At 45.0% G+C, this 17,401-nt stretch overlaps 1 protein-coding gene across 1 annotated transcript in view; it reads left to right on the top strand.

Annotated features, from left to right (window-relative positions):
* LOC147026440 (CD109 antigen-like) overlaps positions 1-16,418 on the top strand; it is a 76,833-nt gene extending 60,415 nt beyond the window's left edge. Inside the window, exons 27-34 of the mRNA XM_085881860.1 lie at positions 8,317-8,482; positions 10,081-10,271; positions 10,555-10,710; positions 10,853-10,927; positions 13,014-13,141; positions 14,628-14,772; positions 15,163-15,262; positions 16,069-16,418. Of these exons, the coding sequence (XP_085737986.1) occupies positions 8,317-8,482; positions 10,081-10,271; positions 10,555-10,710; positions 10,853-10,927; positions 13,014-13,141; positions 14,628-14,772; positions 15,163-15,262; positions 16,069-16,112 (1,005 nt within the window). The 3' untranslated portion in view covers positions 16,113-16,418. The remainder of the gene's footprint in view (positions 1-8,316; positions 8,483-10,080; positions 10,272-10,554; positions 10,711-10,852; positions 10,928-13,013; positions 13,142-14,627; positions 14,773-15,162; positions 15,263-16,068) is intronic.
* Positions 16,419-17,401: the final 983 nt, after the last annotated feature.

Below are 17,401 nucleotides of genomic sequence, written 5' to 3'. Positions count from 1 at the left end.
TCCTTGGCTATCGCTGGTCGGATTTTGTGTCCAACGAGCGGTTGCTGAGAGAGACTCGGATGAGATTTGTTACCTGCATAGTCCGTGAGCGTCAGTTGCGGCTGTATGGACATGTGGCTCGTTTTCCTGATGCTGATCCTGCTCACCAGATTCTCTCAGCGAGGGAGTCTCATGAGTGGAGGAGGCCAGTGGGCCGACCACGTGCCTCATGGTTGCAGCAGGTTGACCATCATCTCAAGGAGATGGGGATGGGCCTGGCATCTGCCTGGGGGATGGCCAGACGGAGGCCCCTGGAGTACCGGCGGAAAGTGGACGCAGCGACGCGCTGTTTTGGCACATGCTCCCATACCTGACCTGATATACACATAAATATAAAAATGTGGAGTGTGACGAGCACTCCCCCCCCAATCTCCATTGGACACAGTCGAACACCAAAGCGTCACCTCCAACCCAGAGGCCTCGGCCTGGCGACTCAGTCAAACAAACAAAGATTGCATGGTTAACATCAGTTGAACATCAAACGGAGCTGCCTATCTGTCCTCATCAGAATGGCATACCAATAATTATCTAACCAATGACGACCACTTTCGCCTGCCCGGCGTGAGATCGGCCACGTACCTCAAATTGCGACGCGTCGCCCACCGGAACGGACAATTCAGTCGTGACCCTCTTGGAACCAACTACCGCCAAGGAGCTAGCCACGGGTGGGGGTTTAACCTCACCACAACCCAGTCCGCATTCTACCCGCGCGAAATAGGGTGAATTGCCAAATGTCGATATACCTAATTACCCGCGTGGGTAGCATACCGTGTTGTACCACGCCGCAGGTCGACTCCGGACACAAACCGCTTTTGCGGCTTGTTCCGTACTGCAGGAATAACTGAGCGGAGTTATCGCCGACCTCGACGGTTCAGATTATTTACTGGGTGTCGAAACCCACTTCCAATCCCTTACGTGATGCAAGATAGCACTTTCAATGGGGAAAGAGATGACGAACGGGATACATTTCACTCAAGCACATATTGCACACACAACACAAGCAAGGAATCATGCAATATACAAGCAACAAATAGAATGCAAAAGCAATACGACCGACTACAATTATTATTTACAAGCACTTACACAGTTTCTACTTGGCAGGATACGGCACCACAGCATGCATACAAAAACAAAGAAAGACCTCCCTCACAGGCAAGGGGGTAGACGGGGTCCGTAGACCTTTATGGTCGTGGGCCGTGGATGACCGAAAAGGCCCACGAGACCGAAGGGTCTTACCCGCACCCTCGTGGTGCGATGGTGGGCAGGTCGCGACGTCTCGTCCCCACGGCAACGAGCGTAGCCGCGCCTGATATCGGGCCTTGCAATGGTGGGCAGGTCGTGACGCCTTCTCCCCACGGCCGCTAGGACAGCCACGCCTGATCTCGGGCCTTGCAACGGTGGGCAGGTCGTGACGCCTTCTCCCCATGGCCACTAGGACAGCCGCGCCTGATCTCGGGCCTTGCAACGGTGGGCAGGTCGTGACGCCTTCTCAACACGACGACTAGGACAAGACTTCAACCCGACTGCCCCAAGTCTGTCTACGAAGAAGACTTGGACTTGGACCAAGACCACGACGACCAAGACGACCAAGACGCCCAAGACGCCCAAGACGCCCAAGACGCCCAAGACGCCCAAGACGCCCAAGACTTCCACACGACTGAACCAAGTCTGCTATCCGCACTCTTTTCAGGCGCTCCTCTTGCCCATTTATTTCTCCTGCGCCCGCCCCGCCCTTTGCGGTGCGTGGGTGGGGGGGGGGAGGAACATTCCAGAGAAGTTGGGGCGGGAGTTGGTTTCCAACCGTCAAACTTGTTTACCGGAGGAGAAATTGGGGTGGGGCTGGTTTCGTTGCTCCTTTAGTGGAGTTGTGGTGAGGATGGCATGGCTGTTGAGATGGCGTGGTTGTTGCGATGGCGTGGTTGTTGAGATGGCGTGGTTGTTCCAAAATAACGACAGGTAAAGAAAAATGGCGAACTCAAAGCGTCGCAGCCCGGATGAATCATACATATTCCCTCGAAACAACGGGTGTGGACTAACTACACATGAATTTATCGATATATCGAACCTGAGGACCTTTCTGGTGTATTGCAAATTTCCACAGCCATAACAGTATATATATTGGGCCACTGAATATATATATATATATATATATATATATATATATATATATATATATATATATATATATATATATATATATATATATATATATATATATATATATATATATATACCAAATCGTATAACACCAGGGGGTTGACTCAGCCTGTCATCCTTCCGAGGTCGGCGAAATGAGTACCAGTGTACTGGGCCCGGTGTATGCCCCAGTTAGAATAGGTGTACCATATCCCTGTGTGTCGTAAGAGGCGACCAGGGTTGCGTCAGGAAGGGCATCCAGCGTAAAAACCTATGCCAAATCATTATGCGGACAACAAAACGAATTTCCATACCGGATCGGTCGTGGCCCAGGTTACCAATGACCGCCACCGGTACCGGTGGTCAGCAGGGTACCAGTGGAAATTGTGCTACTGCTGGGCGAATTAGGAGAAGGAGACGGGGAAGGCGAGTTAGGAAGCAGTGGGAGAGGGGGAAGAGTAGAAGTGTGGAGGTGAGAGTTGGAACTCTGAATGTTGGGACGATGACTGGCAAAGAGCGAGAGTTGGCTGATATGATGGAGAGAAGAAAGGTGGACATACTGTGTGTACAAGAGACCAAGTGGATGGGGAGCAAGGCTAGGAGCATTGGAGGTGGTTTCAAACTGTTTGACCATGGTGTGGATGGGAGGAGAAATGGTGTCGGGGTAATCCTGAAGGAAGATTATGTCAAGAGGGTATTGGAGTTGAGGAGAGTGTCTGATCGAGTGATGAGTGTGAAGTTGGAAATTGAAGGGGTGATGATGAATGTCATCAGTGCATATGCCCCACATATGGGGTGTGAGATGGAATATAAAGAAGATTTCTGGAGTGAGTTAGATGAAGTGGTGGAGAGTGTATCCAAGGATGAAAGAGTGGTGATTGGAGCAGATTTCAATGGGCATGTTGGGGAAGGGAATAAAGAGGATGAGGAGGTGATGGGTAGGTACGATCTCAACAAGAGAAATGTGGAAGGGCAAATGGTGGTAGAGTTTGCAAAAAGAATGGAAATGGCAGTAGTAAATACGTATTTCAAGAAGAAGGAGGAACACAGGGTGACATACAAGAGTGGAGGAAAGTGCACACAGGTGGATTACATCGTAAGCAGGAGATGCAACCTGAAAGAGATTAGTGACTGTGAGGTGGTGGCAGGGGATAGTGTAGCTCGACAGCATCGATTGGTGGTCTGTAGGATGATTTTGGAGGTGAGGTTGAGGAAGAGAGTGAGGACTGAACTAAGGATCAGATGGTGGAAGGTGAAGGAGGAAGATTGTTGCGTGGAATTTAGGGAGGAGGCGAGACAGGTGTTGGATGGTGGTAAAGATGGGTAGGATGATTGGGCAACTACAGCGGAAGTGGTGAGGGAGATAGCTCGGAAGGTACTTGGTGTCACATCTGGACAGAGGAAGGAAGATAAGGAAACTTGGTGGTGGAACGAGGAAGTCCGGGAAAGTATAACGAAGAAGGGGTTGGCGAAAAAGAAGTGGGATAGTCAGAGAGATGAAGAAAGTAGGCAGGAGTACAAGGAGTGGCGGCGAAAGGCAAAGAGAGAGGTGGCAAAGGCGAAGAAAAAGGCATATGACGAGCTGTATGAGAAGTTGGATACAAAGGAAGGGGAAAAGGATTTATACCGATTGGCAAGACAGAGGGACCAAGCTGCGAAGGATGTGCTGCAGGTGAGGGTGATAAAGGACGCAAATGGGAATGTGCTGACAAGCGAGGAGAGTGTGTTGAGAAGGTGGATGGAGTACTTTGAGGAGCTGATGAATGAAGAAAATGAGAGAACAGAAGGTTGGAAGAGGTTGAGATAGTGAATCAGGAAGTGGGGTGGATCAGTACGGATGAAGTGAGGACTGCTATGAAGAGTGGAAAGGCGGTTGGCCCAGATGATATACCAGTGGAGGCATGGAAGTGCTTTGGAGAGATGGCAGTGGGGTTGTTAACCAGATTGTTCAATAAAATCTTAGAAAGTGAGAGGATGCCGGAAGAGTGGAGATCAAGTGTACTGGTTCCGATTTTCAAGAACAAGGGTGATGTGCAGAGCTGTGGAAATTACAGAGGGATAAAGTTGTTAAGCCACACCATGAAGTTATGGGAAAGAGTAGTGGAAGCCCAGTTGAGAAGAGAGGTGACGATTTGTGAGCAGCAATGTGGGTTTATGCCAGGAAAGAGCACCACTGATGCGATGTTTGCCTTGAGAATGTTGATGGAGAAGTATAGGGAAGGCCAGAAGGAGTTACATTGTGTGTTTGTGGATTTAGAGAAAGCTTATGATAGGGTGCCAAGAGAGGAGTTGTGGCATTGTATGAGGAAGTCGGGAGTGGTGGAGAAGTATGTGAGGATCGTGCAGGATATGTATGAGGACAGTGTGATAGCGGTGAGGTGTGCGGTAGGAATGACGGACCGGTTTAAGGTAAAAGTGGGATTGCACCAAGGATCGACTCTGAGCCCTTTCCTGTTTGCAATGGTGATGGACAAGTTGACCGTCGAGTCCAGACTGGAGTCTCCATGGACTATGATGTTCGCAGATGACATCATGATCTGAAGAGAGTAGGGAGCAGGCTGAGGCGAGCCTCGAGAGGTGGAGGTATGCACTGGAGAGAAGGGGAATGATAGTCAGAAGGAGTAAGACAGAGTACATGTGCGTAAATGAGAGGGAGGGTGGTGTTATGGTTCGGTTGCAAGGGGTTGAGGTGGGAAGGTGGATGGGTTTAAATACTTGGGATCAACTGTTCAAAGTAACAGAGAGTGTGGGAGAGAAGTGAAAAAGAGAGTGCAGGCAGGATGGAGTGGGTGGGAGAAGAGTTGCAGGAGTGATTTGTGACAGAAGGGTAGCTGCAAGAGTGAAGGGGAAAGTATATAAGACGGTAGTGAGACCAGTTATGTTGTATGGTTTGGAAGCGGTGGCACTAACAAAAAGACAGGAAGCGGAGCTGGAGGTGGCAGAGTTAAAGATGCTGCGATTCTCGTTGGGAGTGACGAGTATGGACAGTATAAGGAATGAGTATAGTAGAGGGACATCGCAGGTAGGACGGTTTGGAGACAAAGTGAGAGAGGTGAGATTGAGATGGTTTGGACATGTGCACAGGAGGGAAGCGGAGTATATCGGGAGAAGGATGCTGAGGATGGAGCTGCCAGGCAGGAGGAGAAGAGGAAGGCCAAAGAAGAGGTTCATGGATGCGGTGAGGGCGGACATGCGGGTGGTTGGAGTGTCAATGGAAAATGTGGAGGATAGAGCGAAATGGAGACGGTTGATCCACTGTGGCGACCCCTTACGGGAGCAGCGAAAGAAGAAGAAGAAGAAGAAGAAGAAGAAGAAGAAGAAGAAGAAGAAGAAGAAGAAGATATATATTTGTAAATATTAGCATGTAAATATATATATATATATATATATATATATATATATATATATATATATATATATATATGTGTATGTTTTTGTATGTATATATATATATATATATATATATATATATATATATATATATATATATATATATATATATATATATACATACATACACATACATACATACATATGTATGTCGTGTTACGGATTTCAGAATCCGGTCTGATGAATCCATCCACACATTAAGGTCCTCAGACAGTTATTTCCTTAAATGCATGTCCAGATTAGCCCCATCCCTATATCTAATGGGATTTTAAATGTGATGCATTGAGAAGGGTAAATAATTGATCCCCTCTCTTATGGGAAGCTTTTTTTCTTTACGACAGACACGATTACACACATTTCTATCGCGACTGCTGGCGTCCGCCTTATTTTTCCTCAGCAACGTTTATGCACATTTTTCGCGAGCACCAATGCTCGCCTTTTTTTGAGCACACAGGTTGTCATGGTAGCGGTGCGCAAGTGGGGCAGGGTGAGCTTGGGGGGGGGGGACTCTGCGCCCACTAAGATGGGCCGCATATATAAAAAGAATTGGAGAGGTCCGTTCAATGAGAAGGAGAAGTAAGGCCTCAGTCACATTTGCTCTACGGCGAGGATACGGCGGCTGTACGCCCTCTTAATTGACAGAAATGTGCGGCGGCCGCAGAGTTTATGCGTTGGCCTCAGGGTGGCCCTACGCCGTTTGGCTATCTTTTACAGGCCGTAGGGGTCGCCATGGAATTATAACGCGGAGTTATGACTTTTTTCATTTCTACGTTCGCCGTAGCAATTCAACAAGCCGAAAAAAAAAAGTGGTAAAAAAATAAATAAATAAAAAATGAACCCACTCGTTACCATCCGTCTGGCCGCACGTTCGCCTTAGGGCCCCCTGTCGTCACCTTGCGGGCACCTTGAGGCTACCTTGCGTCTGCCTTGAAAATTCTATGGCCACCGCAGGGCCCCCTTAAGGTCACTGTTCGACATCAAATCAAAGACCGTACGGCAACCCCACGTTTTCGGTCTCCACAATTTCTAAATACGCCATGCGGCTCCCCGAAAAATAAAAACATATGTGACTGCTACATTGTGTGACCATGGAAATACTGCGGCCGCCATATAATTGCTAGTGGCCGTATATTTTGGAGACCCCACGGCCGCTGTGGAAAATGTGACTTAGGCCTAAGCGAGAGAGGAAGCGCGCGAGAAGCGAGCAAGAAGTGAGTGTAAGCACGCGAGGGAATAAGCGAGTGTGTAAGAGTGCAAGAGAGAGAAAGAAAGTGAGAGTTGAAGCGCTTGTGGGAAGAAGCGAACCAGAGAGGAAGCGTGCGAGCCCGCAAGTGAGGAAGCGAGCGAGTGAGCATGTGGGTGTCTGACCAGCGCCAACAACGAGACAATTTGTACTTTCCAATGCTTGAGCAAGCAAGCGTGTGGTGCGTGTGTGGGTGTGAGCAGTGCTGACAATGAGTGAGGCATGGGTCGGTTACCGAGTGAGGCGCGGGTCAGTCACCGACAGACCGTGTGGGTCACTGGATGTCACCAGTTTCGTGAAGTGTGAGGAACTGCCCGTGTCGCAGCACCAGGGTCGAAACCCGAGACAGACGATCTCGGTGCCTCCCCCCAGACGTCAACTGGCGTCCAAGGCTGTTGGCAAGTGGGTGCATGGCAAAGCTGGGTGCTGGCGACGGATGGGACACGCACGCAAACATTCCAGGACGTTTTCACTTCACGGACGACTACTCTCTGGTGAGTGAGACGACTCTCCCACTGACGCTGAATGATCTGCTGGGTACCCTTGTCTGTGTTTAGTTGTAAGTAAGTCAACCCCCCCCCCCTCGATAAGCATCTGCTCTGTCTCTTTCTTGTCATTTTGATTGATTTTGCCTGATTAACTATTCATTTCGATTGCTTTGAAATTTATTCATTTATTTACCTCAGAAAAGTTATTTTTATTTATTAATTTTATTATTAATAAATCATTTGTCGACTTCCAACCTGTGCGTGTTTGTCCTATCCTTCCGTTGGTCTAGCTATGTCCGAACCTCGATAGACTGGGAGGTAATTACCACAGATTTGACAAAAAATAGTCGGCATGCACCAGCGGTTAAATGCTCGGCCGCCCTCATTAAAATCTAATCAGATAATATTGGTGCTTTGCCGAGGGTGTGCTCCCCGCTCAGGTAACTACGTGACCTCTAGTTAAACGGAATAATTAGACGGTGGACACTGGAACTCGTAGTTGACTGGGTGGCTTTCGTGGTTCTAAGACAACCCACCGTACCGCAACGTTAATTGTGAGCGGTGGCCCCAGGTCCGGTTCTTCCAAGGACAACCGGGGTTTAATCCCCTGAGTGACAAGCTGGTGTCTCGGTACCCGTGGCCACAACTATGTGTATGTGTATGTATATATGAGAGAGAGAGAGAGAGAGAGAGAGAGAGAGAGAGAGAGAGAGAGAGAGAGAGAGAGAGAGAGAGAGAGAGAGAGAGAGAGAGAGGGAGAGAGAGTGACAGAGAGAGACAGAGAGAGACAGAGACAGAGAGAGAGAGAGAGAGAGAGAGAGAGAGAGAGAGAGAGAGAGAGAGAGAGAGAGAGAGAGAGAGAGAGAGAGAGAGAGAGAGAGAGAGACAGAGACAGACCAAGACAGAGAGAGAGAGAGAGAGAGAGAGAGAGAGAGAGAGAGAGAGAGAGAGAGAGAGAGAGAGAGAGAGAGAGAGAGAATGAATTATCCCATTAATGGTGTATGCTTTTGTTGTTTGCAGGCCGCCTGTGGTGTTGATACGTCAATGAAATATCTTGAACGTATGTTGACAAATGGTATTGAGGATGTACAAGCCTTAGCCATTGTGACATATGCATTGACGCTGAGTGGAAGCACGAGGTCTGCAACCGCCTTGGATAAACTGAACACCTTTGCCATCCAGAAAGGTAGACAAGTTGTCTTGCGACCTTGTTTGAACCATCTGTATTGTGAAAGTGCCATAAAATGGCTGCAGTCGTTTTTTCCTGCTCTGTCTTGTCATAGGAACACAGTTGACAATATCGTGATAGTGTTGAGTAAATGTTCCTTTGATGATATTAAATGGAGAATGGGAGACAGGCAAGGTTTGCACGTCATTGTGAAAGGCTTTTGCGATTTCAAACTTGTGCTCTCACTGTGATCTACTCCAGTTTATGCAAACCTTGAGTCATATAATTATTGTTCAACATTTATTATTTTCCAGTCTGGATTCACTTCTGCCCTATGAAGGGAGAATCTGCAGTGTTCTTTTTCACGAATGCATCAGATAGCTCTTACCACCACCAGTCCACCTTTTGCTCTTATTGTATTTGGAGCTTGTTGCCACATGTTAGGTCCCACCCCAGCTGAAGCTCTTGTGTAGTATGCATTGACCTTTCACCGAAATTATGCATTACCAAGCTCCTGACTTTCGTTGTTCCTGACACCAAGTACATTTGCCAGCCATTGCCACCAGGTGAACGTGAAGAATATTACCTGTTCTAAAAGACAATATCAAATTACCGGTTGAAAAATGCTTTTTCAAGCCATCAGGAGGTCACAGGAAGATCGGCTGAGTGGCAGTCGTTCACTGCTGGGGAGGACATTATCATACATGTCAAATGTTATGGATTATACTTGTGAAACTCAGGATGTTTTTTTTTCTTCTGTTTATCAAGGTCCTACTGGTGTATAATGGGTTCTCACAGATTATTTATAAGCTTAATCAATAAATCTTCATTGGAAGGGAACCGATGACAATTTTATAACAGTGATGGCCGTCGAATCTCGGGATAATGGGATTTGCAAGACTATGAACGAGATTTTATCTGGTGCTTGTACGCTCACTGGACATTAATTCAAATGGGAAGGTGAACGTGACGAGAGCAACAATAGAGAGGTATACGCAGGAGAAGCGATGAAGAAGCGAGCAAAATGTAGGGATATGGAGTCACCAGAAAGTGGCGAAATTTCACCGTCAATGGACTAGTCATTTAATTTCCATGATGATATAAATTAAAGGTGATCAGGATACCTATTGCACAGCATGCTTTTGAAACTCTAAAGTGGCAGCATCAGGGGTAACACACCAAGGTTTTTGATTGGATATCTCACAGTTGTGTGTTAAGACTTGAATTCATTTGTCATTTGTTCACGGTTCCTGCAATAACTCCCTTACTCTTTGAGAAACACCGTGGCATGTTTACCATCCACCAATTTACATTAGCAGAGGGGACAATCAGCTTGACGTCCACCCAAGGGATGTCACACTTTATGATCTGCAACACCTTGTTTGTGAAGCACCAATCTGACAGTATACTGTCAGGTTTGGATTTGAACCCAGGCTTGACAGTGTGCTGCCTCTGCGCTATCCTGCAGACCACTAAAGCTCAACACTGTTTATTTTTTTGAGTTTTGTGGTTTTGGTAATGCAAAATGTTTTCACCAAGTTATGATTGGTCTTTCAAAAAAAAAAAAATATATATATATATATATATTTGACTTTGTATCTTACAATGTGTGACAGATGGCCTTATGTACTGGCCAAAAACGGGTCAACCACCGACAAGACAACAGCACCAGTCTTCATCCAGCATCGAAACAGCGGCCTACGCTTTACTGGCACACCTCAAGCTTGGCCGTAAGGAGCAAGGCCTACCAATCATGCGATGGCTTGGGCAGCAGCGAAACAGCTTTGGTGGCTTTACTTCCACACAGGTTCTAATCCCTATCCGGCATGGACACAGACTCAAAATGCTTATTTATCACTTCCCCGATAGTGATGTCTTGGCACACCGGTTCGTTTTGAAGGCTTCACACCTTTTATTGTTTTATTGGATGTCCGAATTGCCATGGAAACTTTGGTAATGTAAACTGATTTTACATCACAATGACATTGGTTTGTTAAAATCATTCTTCTATGACATCACTATAGCATCAACTTGTTAAAATGACTTTTCAGACATCAATAATGATACCTTATGTGTGCTTCTTGTTCCAGGACACAGTGGTTGCTCTGGAAGCCATGTCATTCTTTGCAGCACAAGTATCAGGAGGGAAACCAAATCTCCTGGTGTCCATCAGCACATCAGACATGAGTTCACCGTCAAAATTCATCATCAATGAAAATAACCTTCTGGTTTTGCATAAGACTGAGGTATGCAATAAAGTAATCTTTTAACCCTAACTGTAGACTGCTTACTCTGATTGCAGATGAAAAGGAGATTTCGATGACGTTTTGTTATCATTTATGAATTTAATCCAGCTGTCGGAGAGATACAAATGTGATTATTTGGCAGGTTCCGGTGTCCCAACAACACAAGACCCTTGTGGTGAACGTCCAAGGCAGTGGGGCAGGAGTAGCATTTATTCAAGTAAGTACGTCTCCCTCCACCTCGTATTCATAAACTGAATAATCGCGTTTATTTTGCACCCGAATAATTTTTTTTTCTTCTTTGCTTTAAAGAAGATAAGTTTAGCTTTATAGTAACTTTTAGAACTCGTTATTCGAAAAAGCTGATTTGGTAACATGGCTCTTTTTCATTCGCATCATCGACATTTGATCTTGGTGTAGATCTCTGGAGGAGGATGTAAATCCGACTGTCCCATCTGTACTTAGCTTGAGATTTGATGCCAGTGGGGACCGCTGGAGGAGGACGTAAAGCCGGCTGTTCCATCTGTATTTAGCTTGAGATTTGATCCGAGTGGGGACCGCTGGAGGGGGATATAAAGCCGGTTGTCCCATCTGTATTTAGTTTGTGATTTGATCCCAGTGGGGACTGCTAGAGGAGGATGTAATTCCAGCTCTTCCATTTGTATTTAGCTTGAGATTTTATCCCAGTGGGGACCGCTGGAGGAGGATGTAAATCCAGCTCTCCCATCTGTATTTAGGTTGAGATTTGATCCCAGTGGGGACCGCTGGAGGAGGATATAAAGCCGGCTGGCCCATCTGTGTTTAGCTTGACATTTGATCCCAGTGGGGACCGCTGGAGGAGTATGTAAAGCTTGCTGTCCCATCTGTATTTAGCTTGATATTTGATCCCAGTGGGGACTGCTGGAGGAAGATATAAATCTGGCTGTCCCATCTGTTTTAGCTTGAGATTTGATCCCAGTGGGGACTGCTGGAGGAGGATGTAAATCAGGCCATCCCATCTGTATTTAGCTTGAGATTTGATCCCAGTAGGGACTGCTGGAGGAAGATATAAAGCTGGCTGTCCCATCTGTATTTAGCTTGAGATTTGATCCCAGTGGGGCTGCTGGAGGAAGATATAAAGCTGGCTGTCCCATCTGTTTTAGCTTGAGATTTGATCCCAGTGGGGACTGCTGGAGGAGGATGCAAATCCAGCTCTCCCATCTGTATTTAGCTTGAGATTTGATCTCAGTGGGGACCGCTGGAGGAGGATGTAAAGCTGGCTGTCACACCTTATTTAGGTTGAGATTTGATCCCAGTGGGGATCTTCAGAGGACGTAAAGTCGGCTGCCCCATCTGTATTTAGGTTGTGATCATGAGTGGTCTTGCAATATCTTTTAAAAGAGTCGGCCATTGTTTGCTCGTCTACTGTTTGAATCCTCTGCTTGTAGCTAGCAGTATAATCTGTGCTTCCTGGAGTATCATGACATAAACATGATTGGCTAAATGGCCTCCTTGTGCCCAAGTTTCCTTTTCTGTATTTTCTTCTATAAGATCTTGTGAGCCATATATTAGTGTGTTCAATATCACAGGGGAATTATTTCTATCAAAGCTGTCTTGCATTATAAAAAGTCTTCAAGATGGCTGGATTGAATTGCTCTGTCATCTATTAAACTTAATGCTTTTAATAACACTTTAATTTAGTCTGACAGGATGGGGCAGAGGTGGTGAACCCTCTTTTGAGCTGTCTAGTCTGGGTTCGGTTCCTCACCTGACTATAAACTGTCACATTAGTGTTGTGCATCAGCCTTTGGACCTTTGGAGTGTGCAGCCTGAAACTGCTGGTTGCATCATTTTCTTGTGGTACGGCTGTGCCGCTGATGCAATGCCCTTGATTACCAGCCCAGTGCTCTCTAGCCAGGTGTCCCAGATAACAACATTGATTGCTGGTAGATGTTAGAGATCCCACAGTCTTTGGTGAGGAGTAGGCGAGTTATGGCGAAGAACCATACTAAAATTACTAATTCCTGCCCAAAGCAACCCCAGTCGAACGTCATGCCTATCTAGTTGGTTTGTGACAAACTTAGGCCAAACCTCCCTCACAAAGGTGGGATTAAGTGGGGCCAATAAAGAAGTAGTAGTTGTAAAATTATTTAATTTATAGGAATATCGCCGTAACTCTTCTTTGATTAATGGATTAATTATTTAACGATTGATACTCTGCTGTTGTTATTGTTTTTGATATCTTTTTTATTATAAGCACAATTGAAACATTTGTAGCTAAAACCTTATTTACAAAATCTATTCTACCCCATGTTCCCATCCCACAGTTGAACGTCATGTACAATATAATACCCATACCAATTAAACACGTCCAGGAAGAGGCTTATGAAATGAATGTCATAATGAAAGACAATGTGGAAGTTTCAGATCATTACTCCATCACCATTTGCACAAGGTATTTCACCAAATATCTTCAACTTCCTGTTGTGACAATTACTTATGAAATACCGCATCAGATCAACGGTAACTCAAAAGATGCCAGCAAAAGAAGCTGGGGTTAGAATATGCAAATGAGAGTTTTTCTGATTAAATTATGCAGATAATGATCTTACATATGGGGTTGGTTTTGATCCACATGAAAGCGTTTGCGGCCACTTTTACCACAAATGTCCTGTTACTCCCACAAACTAACAAAGCAGCATTTCTGCCTCGATGTGGCATGCAATAGGCACTAACCAGAGTTGGTGTCTAAGCCACCCAATGCTCGCCTGTTTATACATTTATCGTTTTTAAAAGACGAGTCTAATAATTAATATTTTTATAAAGTATTGCAGTGAAGTATAATTATAAAGCAATATATGTATTTGTATATTGTAATCAGTAACAAGAGCGCAAGTGAGCACAATATACGCCCCAACAAGAAGGTATATACAGAATTGTGCTACTACATGGAAAACAGCATCCTGGTTGCCATGGCAACCACTTTGGATGACGAACGTATGTCGCTACACACCGTCTCCATAGTCTGTACCAATGTACCAAATATGAAACGTGAAAATTGAAAACTTTGGGAGTTAGAGTGCGGACAGGAATGGACGGACAGACAGACAGACAGACAGACGGACAGACGACCGGTATCACATAATACGCCCCGATATATATATATATATATATATATATATATATATATATATATATATATATATATATATATATATATATATATATATATATATATATATATATATTGGGCGTATAAAAAATAGTGTGGTAGATAAAAACATTACAAAGGAAACTAGAGAGGGAGCACTCGGGAGAGTGCAAAACCTCCGCCGCCAATACTGCTGGGTCACTCAAGTGAACCTTATATCTTATTCATTAAATATGATGTAAACAGTGCTGACAGAGTTATAGTTCTTTTCTCCAACATGTTTTTGTGGGGGGGGGGGGGTGGGTTGGACATCACTTAAAACATGTGGAAATGCAAAAAAAAGAAATGGAAATTTTGTTGAAAAAAAAGTTGCAAAAATTTTTTTTTGGCGGGGGGGGGGGGGGGGGTGGAAATCACTTAAAACATGGAGAAATGCAAAAAAATTTTTTATCTCTAACAATTTTTTTTTGGGGGGGGGGGGGTTGGAAATCACTTAAAACATGGAGAAATGCAAAAAAAATTTTCTCACAATTTTTTTTGGGGGTGGGGGGGGAGGACCAAGTCCTAAATCTAATGGCATGATCCTTGGACCATACCTAACCCCCCAACCAAGTTTCGTTGAAATCCGTCAAGGAGATTTTCCGTAATACAAAAAATTTAACATTTTCACGCTCACGCTCACGCTGACGCTCACGCCGGGGTTATCGCTATAGCTCTCTGTTCTTCGAACAGGCGAGCTAAAATGGATCTTGCTCCAGCTAGACGACTAAGGTGGTCTTTTTGTTTGCAGTCGAAAGGACGAGGAAAAAGGTGGGATGGTTGTCATGGAGGTCTACCTGCTGAGTGGCTTCTCACTGGATGATAACTTTGAGAAACCAAGGATTGCAAGACTTATGGAAGTAGAAAATGGAAAAGTCATCCTTTATTTTGACGAGGTAAACAAGTCGTTATGATAATGCCTCCTTAAATTAAATCAATTTTTTACCTTGGAGGTCAAGCCTGTGGGGAAAGCTGGATGGCAGAGGTTAAAACCAACAGCATGGGGAAGGGGCATAGGTGGGGAGGAGAGTGTAATATGAGGACATGGGACATACAGATACAACAGGAATGGGAGACATCTTGAGACAGAGCAGCTTCCTTGAAAGACGAAAGGAGTGATCATGAGAGGGTAGATAGAGGGAGATAGCTCCACAGACTGGACGGTTGAGGAGAAAAGGAGTAAAGATGAACCTATTTTGGGGGGGGAGGGGTGGGGGGGATGAGGGGTGTAAGTGGGGTTATTTCATATTCATTCCTTGTCATGATTCCTATTCTTCCTTTTTCAGATCCAAGAAGAAATCTGTATCACCATTTCAGCCACACGTGTGGTTCCTGTTTCACAGATAAAGAGTGCCTGTGTAATAGTTTATGAATACTACCACCTGGGTAAGTGCTTATGTTCAAGGTGTATTTGTCAGAGCATATAGGCTGGTAGGATAGCCTAGTGATATGCCGCATTCGCCTCTGAGCTGTCTAGTCTTGGTTCAAACCTCGACTAAACTTTAAACTTCTATTCTGATATTGCACAGGCAGAGTGATACATCAACGCATGTGTGCGGTCCCCTCTGATGGGCCTTTAAATTTGATTTTAAATCAGCTATCATTTGTTGCTGGATGCTAAAGATCCCACGGTGTCCTTCGTAAAGACTAGGCGATCCATCACGGGCACCCTGAACTAATTCTGAATTGTTGCCTGTACTGCTGGTAGCAAGTCGCCTGGTCTTCTTTGGATGTTCCTTGACCCCAGGTTACACTGCCTGCTATCTGAGTGTTTGGTTGCTGTCTGGGCAGTATCTTCTGCAATACAAATAAATCAATTGACCAGGTAGTTCACTTGCTTCACGTGCACAGCCTTCTTCAGATATGAAGGGTACCCAAGTATGATGAGTCAGAGACTCAGAACCCATAAAACTCTCTCGTGAAAGTCCATTCCTCGCCACTCTGTGTCTCCTGTAATCGTAATAGTGCCTCTTCGATCTATTCGGGAGATGGCTACCATTTCAACATTTAAAAAAAGCATCCATTACGGTTATATTCAGTGTCCAAGTCGTTTATTTTTAATTCATCTTGAGGTTAGGTTCTTGACATTGAATTGATTAATTAAAAGATGCTCTTAATTGTGCCAACAGAAGAGCAAATGCTTTCACTAATTGATTGTAAACAACTAACAAATGGCTGTGATGTGATTGCAGAACTGCGGGCTGAACGAGTTTACAACTCTCCGAAGATCATGTGACAGCAGCACCAACTAGAGATGTGATAACTTGAACAGTCTGAGATGATTGAAATGGGTATAAGGTCAAAATGTCTTTCAATCCCATCAAAGTGTTTGCTTATTATTATGCAAGACAATGGTTCTAATTTAACAGACAAATTTCAAAACCTCATTTATTTGCTGAGGCAATCATGATGTAGGCGTTTTAAAAATGTGTATTCAAATTATTATGCTGCTCACGTTGTTGATTTTGCTGGCTCTGATTGCATTTGAATGGATTGCACAGAACAATAAATGGCCATAAACATATTATGTATGCCAAAATTGTCCAACGTTTCAGCTTCCTTTGCCAATTCCTTTAACATGCACGGATTAAATGTGGGTATTACCGGCCCTTACTGGAACATAATGCAGTGCAATTGTGACTTGTGGACATGTCGCAGTGGACATGACGAGATCAGCTATCATTAGTAAGGAAAAGTGTTTTGGGCCTTTGGGCCAGTTTACCATCAGTTCCTCCTGATCACCCAGGTTCCTCCTGATGACTCCATCTTTGCTCTTTCCTTCTTCGGGTTCCTTCTCATGACTCCAATGCAGTGTTTGATTATAAATATAGGCAAGGAAATCCCAACACCCTTCCAAACTTCTCCCTTCAACATGCAAACGTAATTTATCGAAAGTCTCTGAAATTTATTTAGTGCACATGCCTTGTAATACCCCCTTCCTTCAGCAGGGGTCAGTAAACCACATACATTGTGCTGTAGTGCACACAGCTTGCTTCCCAAACATTCTGCCGATTGCGTCCAGAGCCACCACCACACAGGGTTACTGACTTCCTCTTCTGTCCGAGCCAACAATGGCTCTCAACGCAATATACTGTCATTGTCTCTCCCTGTCAAAGCTGGAGTTCCCTAAGTCAGTGTACTGGGCTCAGTCCTTGTCTTAATCTTCATCAACAATATTTGACTGTCTGGAAAGTCCCCTTTGGAAAAATATGGGGAAAAATGGGAAAACAAAATGCCCTCTGCTGTGTTTTGGTGGATAGAACACCTTCAGAAAAGCATGCAATAGCCTCTTCCCTCTATGTGGACCTTGATAGAATCACAAGCTAGTCCTACACTTGTAATGTGTTGTTCAATCCTGACAAATCTCACACTCTCACTCTTTATTTCTGGAAAGACCGTCTGGTGAACCCACCCATCTCGAAGAGGTTGAGCCACTCACTTTTGGGCCTCACTTTCAGCCTGATCTTTCTTAAGAAAACCACATCTCTAAGTTGGCTGCCAAAGACACTCTTCAACTAGAGATCC

This window comes from Eptatretus burgeri, chromosome 5 (assembly GCF_056783735.1).
Source record: "Eptatretus burgeri isolate ZD-2024b chromosome 5, Ebu_testis_v1, whole genome shotgun sequence".
Taxonomy (NCBI): Eukaryota; Metazoa; Chordata; class Myxini; order Myxiniformes; family Myxinidae; genus Eptatretus; species Eptatretus burgeri.
This window is presented reverse-complemented; position numbering and strand designations above follow the sequence as displayed.